The 10,048-nt window shown below is 44.6% G+C and overlaps 1 protein-coding gene across 1 annotated transcript; it reads left to right on the top strand.

The window, feature by feature from the left end:
- Positions 1-5,957: 5,957 nt before the first annotated feature.
- LOC135538533 (coronin-2A-like) lies at positions 5,958-8,614 on the top strand (the record flags this gene model as incomplete). Its single annotated transcript, XM_064964424.1, has 4 exons — positions 5,958-6,107; positions 7,026-7,205; positions 8,072-8,188; positions 8,510-8,614. Coding segments are annotated over 4 exons (552 nt in total), but the record flags the coding sequence as incomplete, so codon positions are not given.
- Between the last annotated feature and the right edge of the window lie 1,434 nt (positions 8,615-10,048).

Here is a 10,048-nt window from a genome sequence, read left to right as displayed (position 1 = left end):
TCACAGTGAAATGCTGAATACAACAGGTGTAGTAGACCTAATAGAAAATAAAAGGAACATGTAGATTTAACTTTAACTCTTTGCATGAGTTACTTAGCTGGGATCGACTCACCCGACTCCAGGATAGATTTTGACTCTTCAAACATACCAGAGTCGCTATATGCGAACCCTGACTCTGCTTCTGGTACGCAAGCTATTTTAATTAGTTCCCTGCATCCAGTGCAGGCGGGAGGGATTGTTAATTGCGCTACCGAACTGCCCCTAATCAAAACTAAACAAAACGGCCTAAACCCAGCCGTCAGAAAACACAGAAAATTTAACTTTTTTTCAGTGTGTCAATCACTCTCGAGTCATCTGGGACCCACGAGCTAAGCCCAAGGGACTACTAGGGGGGCACTTGAACATTCGTAGTGTCATTCCAAAAAGTGATCAAATTCAACATCTACTCACAGACTCCAACCTTGACTTTCTCTGCCTCTCAGAGACATGGCTCCATAAACACTCTCCATATGCTGCTTTGATTGTGCCTGTCTACAATGTTTTCAGGAGAGACAGGATTGAAGGAAGAGGAGGGGGTGTGATGATTTACATTAAAGAACATATCCGATGTAAACAAATTGAGTGGTCATGTGATAATGAACTAGAATGTATTGGCCTGAACGTTACACTGTCTCCCCAAATGTCTTTTACCCTCATTGGAATGTATAGGCCACCTTCCACCAAAAGTGTGTTTTTTGATCAGTTTAATACCATGCTTAGGGAATGTGATTTTGGGAAAGAGGTCATCTTAATGGGAGATTTTAACATTAATTATGAAGACAAGTGTTGTAGGAAAACCCTCAAACGGATCACTAATACCTTTGACCTTACACAGCTAGTTAAAGGGCCAACCAGGGTGACTTGTTGCTCTAAGACACAGATTGATTTGGTGTTCAGTAATAAACCAGAGAGAGTGACTAAATCATTCAATATGGTTACTGGGCTGTCTGATCATAATCTGACACTTATAGCCAGAAAGCTGTCTAAGAGCAGGTTTAACCTCTCTACTGTTAGAAAGCCGGATCAACTCAGAATACCTAAGAGTGAATTCAACTATTTTGAAAAAGCAATTAAGGGAATAAACTGGAATGATCTCTTGTCCTATACAGACTTGGAAGCTGATAGTCAGGTTTTTCTATCCACAATCCAGACTACAATAAATGGCTTCCTAAAGAAAATCAAATCCAAACCTGGCCAAAAGAGCACTCTTCCTTGGCTAAATGGAGAAATCTGGAAATTGATGAAAGAACGAGATTATGCTCTAAAAATAGCCCTAAAATCTAAATTAGAGCATGACAGACGTAGGTTTACCATGTTGAGAAATAAGGTGATGAAAGAAATCAGACAGGCCAAGGCAAACTTTTTTATTAACATAATTGGTGAAGCAAAGGGAAATTCTAAATTGATATGGGAGAATCTAAAAAAGTTAACAGGGAAAGACCATAGTAACACTACAAAAGACTAGAAATCATGGTGAATAACAATCTAACACAGGATGCAGTCGAAATAGCAATAGCCTTCAATTCCTACTTTATTGACTCTGTCAGGGCACTGACACAGAACCCCTCCACCGGTTTCTTGGGCTCAGTGCTAGTGAATGACACTCAACCTGTCTTCATCATAAGGGAGGTTTCTGAGTCAAAGGTGAACAAGGTGGTTAGCTCACTAAAGAACTCTAAAGCCAAAGATGTGTTTGGGATGGACTCTACCTTTCTTAAAAACTACAAAGAGTCACTCATTGGCCCCATTACTAAGGTCACCAGCATTTCACTGTAAGGTCTCGGTGTGTTTCCAAGGGTATGGACGTCGGCCATAATAACGGTCATCTTTAAATCAGGCGACCCTGCTGACGTGAGTAACTACAGGCCCATTAGTATACTACCTGTGGTGTCAAAGGTTGTTGAAAAGTGTGTAGCAGAACAACTGATTGCCCACCTCAACAACAGCCCCTTCACATTACACTCCATGCAGTTTGGCTTCAGAGCGAAACACTCCACAGAAACGGCCAACTGCTTTCTTCTGGAAAATGTGAAGTCCAAGATGGACAAAGGGGGTGCTGTTGGGGCTGTGTTTCTGGACCTAAGGAAGGCTTTTGATACTGTTAACCATGAGATTCTCATCACAAAATTGTCAAAGTTCAACTTTTCCCCTGATGCCTTGAGATGGATGAAATCATACCTTGAAGGCAGAACTCAGTGTGTCAGAGTGAGCAATGAGCTGTCGCCCTATCGTAGCTATGATGTGGGCGTGCCCCAAGGGTCAATACTGGGGCCACTCCTGTTCAGCCTGTACATTAATGATCTGCCTTCTGTCTGTACTGGGTCTGAAGTTCAAATGTATGCAGATTATACAGTGATATATGTGCATGCAAAGAGCAAACAACAAGCTGCACAAGAACTCACTACTCTAATGGTCCAGGTTACAAAGTGGCTCAGTGACTCGTGTTTGCATCTCAATGTGAAAAAAACTGTTTGCATGTTCTTCACAAAGAGGGCAACAGATGCTACTGAGCCAGATGTCTATGTGTCAGGGGAGAAGCTCCAGGTGGTATCCGATTTTAAGTACCTTGGCATCATACTTGATTCCAACCTCTCTTTTAAAAAGCATGTGAAAAAGGTAATTCAAATAACTAAATTCAACCTAGCTAATTTTCGATTTATACGAAATTGTTTGACTACAGAGGTATCAAAACTGTACTTCAACTCTATGATACTCCCCCACTTAACATACTGCTTGACTAGTTGGGCCCAAGCTTGCTGTACAACATTAAAACCTATTCAGTCTGTCTACAAACAGGCTCTCAAAGTGCTTGATAGGAAGCCCAATAGCCATCATCATTGTCACATCCTTAGAAAGTATGAGCTCTTGAGTTGGGAAAATCTTGTGCAATACACCGACGCATGTCTTGTATTCAAGATCCTTAATGGCCTGGCTCCCCCTCCACTCAATATTTTTGTTAAACAGAAAACCCAGACATATGGCAGCAGATCCACAAGGTCTGCCATGAGAGGTGACTGTATAGTTCCCCTAAGGAAAAGCACCTTTAGTAAATCTGCATTCTCTGTGAGAGCTTCCCATGTCTGGAATACACTGCCATCAGACACACATAACTGCACCACATATCACACTTTCACAAAATGCTTGAAGACATGGCTAAAGGTCAATCAGATGTGTGAACATGGTCCCTAGCTGTGTGTTGCCGCTTTCCATGTTGTCTGTTGTCTGTAGCTTGTGAGGTGTGGAAACACTTTGTTGCTTTTATGAATTTTGTCTTGCTGCTTTTTGCTCTATGTTGCTCTGTCTGTATGCTACGTCTTGCTTGTCCTATGTTGCTATTGTCTATATTGTAATTGTTTTTAATAACCTGCCCAGGGACTGCGGTTGAAAATTAGCCGGCTGGCTAAAACCGGCACTTTTACTGAAACGTTGATTAATGTGCACTGTCCCTGTAAAAATAAAAATAAACTCTACTCAACTCAAGATGAAGAGCATCAGTAAAATAACAATAGGTACATTATATTCAGTGGAGTATCGGTACAGAGTCCATACGAAGGTCAAGGGTCACACAGACACATTACTCACGGAATGGAATGTGGTCTTATCACCAAGTCATTTTGTAAATCAGTTGCCAACCCAAAGCTTCGGGGGCTTCTCTCAGTTCACACAGACACAGAAGAGAGAGTACCAATAGAACCCTATTCCATTGAATAAAACAGTATTCGATATATAACCTTGTAATTATTCTGAACAATAGAAGGCAAAAAAAAAATAATAATAAATCACACAATGAAGTTATTAAACAATGAATGTGCACAGCGAGAGAGAAGTGCATTCTGGAGGGAGAGAGAAGTGCATTCTGGAGGGAGAGAGAAGTGCATTCTGGAGGGAGAGAGAAGTGCATTCTGGAGGGGGAGAGAAGTGCATTCTGGAGGGGGAGAGAAGTGCATTCTGGAGGGAGAGAGAAGTGCATTCTGGAGGGAGAGAGAAGTGCATTCTGGAGGGGGAGAGAAGTGCATTCTGGAGGGGAGAGAAGTGCATTCTGGAGGGAGAGAGAAGTGCATTCTGGAGGGAAGAGAAGTGCATTCTGGGGGAGAGAGTGCATTTCTGGGAGAGGGAGAAGTGCATTCTGGGAGGGAGAAGTGCGTTCTGGGGAGAGAAGTGTTTGTTGGAGGAGAGAAGTGCATTCTGGAGGGAGAGAGAGAAGTGCATTCTGGGGGAGAGAAAGTGCATTGGAGGGGGAGAGGCATTCTGGAGGGAGAGAGGGAGTGCATTCTGGAGAGAAGTGCATTCTGGAGGGAGAGAGAAGTGCATTCTGGAGGGAGAGAGAAGTGCATTCTGGAGGGAGAGAGAAGTGCATTCTGGGGAGAGAGAAGTGCATTCTGGAGGGAGAGAGAAGTGGATTCTGGAGGGAGAGAGAAGTGCATTCTGGAGGGGGAGAGAAGTGCATTCTGGAGGAGAGAGAAGTGCATTCTGGAGGAGAGAGAAGTGTGCATTCTGGAGGGGGAGAGAAGCATTCTGAGGAGAGAGAAGTGCATTCTGAGGAGAGAGAAGTGCTTTCTGGAGGGGGAGAGAGAAGTGCATTCTGGAGGGGGAGAGAAGTGCATTCTGGAGGGAAGAGAATTGCATTCTGGAGGAGAGAGAATTACATTCTGGAGGGAGAGAGAAGTGCATTCTGGAGGGAGAGAAGTTGCATTCTGGAGGGAGAAAGTGCATTCTGGAGGGAGAGAAGTGCATTCTGGAGGAGAGAGAAGTGCATTCTGGGGGGAGAGAAGTGCATTCTGGAGGGAGAGAGAAGTATTCTGGAGGGGGAGAGAAGTGGATTCTGGAGGGAGAGAGAAGTGCATTCTGGAGGGAGAGAGAAGTGCATTCTGGAGGGAGAGAGAAGTGCATTCTGGAGGAGAAAGTGGATTCTGGAGGGAGAGAGAAGTGCATTCTGGAGGGAGAGAAGTGCATTCTGGAGGGAGAGAGAAGTGCATTCTGGAGGGAGAGAGAAGTGCATTCTGGAGGGAGAGAGAAGTGCATTCTGGAGGGAGAAGTGCATTCTGGAGGAGGAAAGTGCATTCTGGAGGGGAGAGAAGTGCATTCTGGGGGGAGAGAGAAGTGCATTGTGGGCTCGTGGTCAATCCGACATCTGCATTGGCCATGCATCATTTACGGTGATATGGCCTCAGCAGAAGTCGGGGCAAGAGTAGTGAGTTTGTGTTTATCAGCAAGGTACTGCCCCCACCTACCGTCAGCCAGTCATGTCAATGTGGAGCTATACAGAGCCCTCCTCATTGTTACACAATTTGGGGCGCAATGGTGATGCGGTATGTAGCTCGATTTGGCATCCGGGGATCCGCAATTGTGTCACGCCCTCTATGTGGAGACTCCGACCACATATCCGAATCAATAATAAATTGGCTTTTAGTCTTGGCCACCAAAATGGATTAGTTCACTGAGATGGGCGCTCGACTAAAACAATCTTGGTCAACCAATGCCCTAATGCCCAAACAATCGACCAGTCGGCGGTGTGGTCAGCCCTAGTGCATTGATACGTGTTGTGTGTGTGTGTTGATATGCATTGTGTGTGTGTGTGTGTGTGTGTGTGTGTGTGTGTGTGTGTGTGTGTGTGTGTGTGTGTGTGTGTGTGTGTTGACATGTGTTGTGTGTGTGTGTGTGTGTTGACATGTGTTGTGTGTGTGTGTGTGTGTTGACACGCGTTGTGTGTGTTGACATGCGTTGTGTGTGTGTGTGTTGACATGCGTTGTGTGTGTTGACATGCGTTGTGTGTGTTGACATGCGTTGTGTGTGTGTGTGTTGACACGCGTTGTGTGTGTTGACATGCGTTGTGTGTGTGTGTGTTGACATGCGTTGTGTGTGTGTGTGTGTGTGTTGACATGCGTTGTGTTCATGCGTGACCCCTGTATGTGTTATAGGTAAAGCTATGGGACATCCCAGCCAACGGTGTCTATCAGAACATGACCCTCCCTAGGAAGGTGCTTCAGGGTCACAGCCGCAGAGTCAACCTGATAGAATGGCACCCTACTGCTCGGGATCTACTGGTCAGCGCAGCCTACGACTACAAGGTAGAAACACACAAACACACGGTCTGACAAGACAAAACACACACGGTCTCACTGTCTGTTCTCTTTCTCTCTCCTCTCACTCTCTCCTTTTCCCTCTCTCCTCTCCTTTCTCTCTCTGTCTCTCTCTTTCCTCTCTCTCTCTCTCTCTGTCTCTCTCTTTCCTCTCTCTCTCTCTGTCTCTCTCTGTCGCTCTGTCTCTCTCTCTTTCTCTCTCCTCTCACTCTCTCCTTTTCCCTCTCTCCTCTCCTTTCTCTCTGTCTCTCTCTGTCTCACTGTCTGTTCTCTTTCTCTCTCCTCTCACTCTCTCCTTTTCCCTCTCTCCTCTCCTTTCTCTCTCTGTCTCTCTCTGTCGCTCTGTCTCTCTCTCTCTTTCTCTCTCCTCTCACTCTCTCCTTTTCCCTCTCTCCTCTCCTTTCTCTCTGTCTCTCTCTGTCTCACTGTCTGTTCTCTTTCTCTCTCCTCTCACTCTCTCCTTTTCCCTCTCTCCTCTCCTTTCTCTCTCTGTCTCTCTCTGTCGCTCTGTCTCTCTCTCTTTCTCTCTCCTCTCACTCTCTCCTTTTCCCTCTCTCCTCTCCTTTCTCTCTCTGTCTCTCTCTGTCGCTCTGTCTCTCTCTCTTTCTCTCTCCTCTCACTCTCTCCTTTTCCCTCTCTCCTCTCCTTTCTCTCTGTCTCTCTCTGTCTCACTGTCTGTTCTCTTTCTCTCTCCTCTCACTCTCTCCTTTTCCCTCTCTCCTCTCCTTTCTCTCTGTCTCTCTCTTTCCTCTCTCTCTCTCTGTCTCTCTGTCGCTCTGTCTCTCTCTCTTTCTCTCTCCTCTCACTCTCTCCTTTTCCCTCTCTCTCTCTGTCTTTCTCTCAGTCTCTTTCCTCTCTCTCTCCTTTCTCTCGCTCTTTCTCTTTCTCTCTCCCTCTCTCCTACAGGTGATGGTCTGGGATGTGTCAGTGTGTGACTCAGTGCTGAGGAACCCAGTATGTGTTATTTCTGTTCACACTGAGCTGGTTCTCTCCATGTCCTTCAACAATGACGGCAGCTCTCTAGCTACCACCAGTCTGGACAAGAAGATCCGAGTCATGGACCCACGCACTGGGCGCCTCATACAGGTCTGTCTGGGTGTGGGGGCTGGTCAAAGTCCCGGTAATTTACCAACGTCCCGGTAATTTACCAACATCCCGGTAATTTACCAACGCCATGGTAATTTACCAATATTACAGTAATTTACCAATATTACAGTAATTTACCAATATTACAGTAATTTAACAACATTACGGTAATCTACCAACATTACTGTAATTTACCAACAGTATGGTAATTTACCAACATTACGGTAATTTACCAACGTCCCGGTAATTTACCAACGCCACGGTAATTTACCATCGCCATGGTAATTTACCAACGCCATAGTAATTTACCAACATTACAGTAATTTACCAACATTACAGTAATTTACCAACGTCCCGGTAATTTACCAACGCCATGGTAATTTACCAACATTACAGTCATTTACCAACATTACAGTCATTTACCAACGTCCCAGTAATTTACCAACGTCCCGGTAATTTACCAATATTACAGTAATTTACCAACATTACGGTCATTTACCAACGGTATGGTAATTTACCAATATTACAGTAATTTACCAACATTACGGTAATTTACCAACATTACGGTAATTTACCAACATTACAGTAATTTACCAATATTACAGTAATTTACCAACATTACAGTAATTTACCAATATTACAGTAATTTACCAACATTACAGTAATTTACCAACATTACGGTAATTTACCAACATTACAGTAATTTACCAACAGTACAGTAATTTACCAACGTTATCTGTGTGTGTGTGTCTGTCTGTCTGTGTGTCTGTGTGTCTGTGTGTCTGTCTGTCTGTGTGTGTGTGTGTGTGTGTGTGTGTGTGTGTGTGTGTGTGTGTGTGTGTGTGTGTGTGTGTGTGTGTGTGTAGGTGTCCAGCAGTAAACTCCACAGGGCCAATAAGGTGGTGTTTATTGGAGACCAGAACATGCTGTTTTCTACTGGCAGCTCACCATGGAACCAAAGACAGATCACATTATGGGATCCGGTGAGAGAGACACACAGACACACACACACAGACAGACACAGACAGACACAGACAGACACAGACAGACAGACACACACACAGACAGACAGACACACACAGACAGACAGACACAGACAGACACACACAGACACAGACAGACAGACACACAGACAGACAGACACACACACACGCACAGACACAGACAGACACGCGCAGACACACGCAGACACACGCAGACACACAGACAGACAGACAGACAGACAGACAGACAGACAGACAGACAGACAGACAGACAGACACACACACACACACACCACTCAATGTTTTATCTCTGACATGTAGGGTGATCTGTCAGAGCCGCTGTCAGAGGAGGAGGTGGATGGAGGTGCAGGAGTCCTCTTCCCATTCTACGACCCCGATACACACATGCTGTACCTGGCTGGCAAGGTAATCAATACTGATCAATCACTCTGTCATGACCCTGATCAACACATATCCTCTACCTGGCTGGCAAGGTAATCAATACTGATCAATCACTCTGTCATGACCCTGATCAACACATATCCTCTACCTGGCTGGCAAGGTAATCAATACTGATCAATCACTCTGTCATGACCCTGATCAACACATATCCTCTACCTGGCTGGCAAGGTAATCAATACTAATCAATCACTCTGCTACGACCCTGATACACATATCCTCTACCTGGCTGGCAAGGTAATCAATACTGATCAATCACTCTGTCATGACCCTGATCAACACATATCCTCTACCTGGCTGGCAAGGTAATCAATACTGATCAATCACTCTGTCATGACCCTGATCAACACATATCCTCTACCTGGCTGGCAAGGTAATCAATACTAATCAATCACTCTGCTACGACCCTGATACACACATATCCTCTACCTGGCTGGCAAGGTAATCAATACTGATCAATCACTCTGTCATGACCCTGATCAACACATATCCTCTACCTGGCTGGCAAGGTAATCAATACTGATCAATCGCTCTGCTACGACCCTGATACACACATCTACCTGGCTGGCAAGGTAATCAATACTGATCAATCACTCTGTCATGACCCTGATCAACACATATCCTCTACCTGGCTGGCAAGGTAATCAATACTGATCAATCACTCTGTCATGACCCTGATCAACACATATCCTCTACCTGGCTGGCAAGGTAATCAATACTAATCAATCACTCTGCTACGACCCTGATACACACATCTACCTGGCTGGCAAGGTAATCAATACTGATCAATCACTCTGTCATGACCCTGATCAACACATATCCTCTACCTGGCTGGCAAGGTAATCAATACTGATCAATCACTCTGTCATGACCCTGATAAACACATATTGCTGCTCTTAAACTATTTGTTATTGTTATGTATTGGGCTTTGGGCTTGTATTCAGCATTTCATTGTTGGTTTGTATTGGGCTTTGGGCTTGTATTCAGCATTTCATTGTTGGTTTGTATTGGGCTTTGGGCTTGTATTCAGCATTACATTGTTGGTTTGTATTGGGCTTTGGGCTTGTATTCAGCATTACATTGTTGGTTTGTATTGGGCTTTGGGCTTGTATTCAGCATTACATTGTTGGTTTGTATTGGGCTTTGGGCTTGTATTCAGCATTACATTGTTGGTTTGTATTGGGCTTTGGGCTTGTATTCAGCATTACATTGTTGGTTTGTATTGGGCTTTGGGCTTGTATTCAGCATTACATTGTTGGTTTGTATTGGGCTTTGGGCTTGTATTCAGCATTACATTGTTGGTTTGTATTGGGCTTTGGGCTTGTATTCAGCATTACATTGTTGGTTTGTATTGGGCTTTGGGCTTGTATTCAGCATTACATTGTTGGTTTGTATTGGGCT

Source organism: Oncorhynchus masou, unplaced genomic scaffold (genome assembly GCF_036934945.1).
Source record: "Oncorhynchus masou masou isolate Uvic2021 unplaced genomic scaffold, UVic_Omas_1.1 unplaced_scaffold_9799, whole genome shotgun sequence".
Lineage (NCBI taxonomy): Eukaryota > Metazoa > Chordata > Actinopteri > Salmoniformes > Salmonidae > Oncorhynchus > Oncorhynchus masou.
The sequence above is the reverse complement of the archived record's forward strand: the minus strand, read 5'-3'. Positions and strand labels throughout refer to the sequence as shown.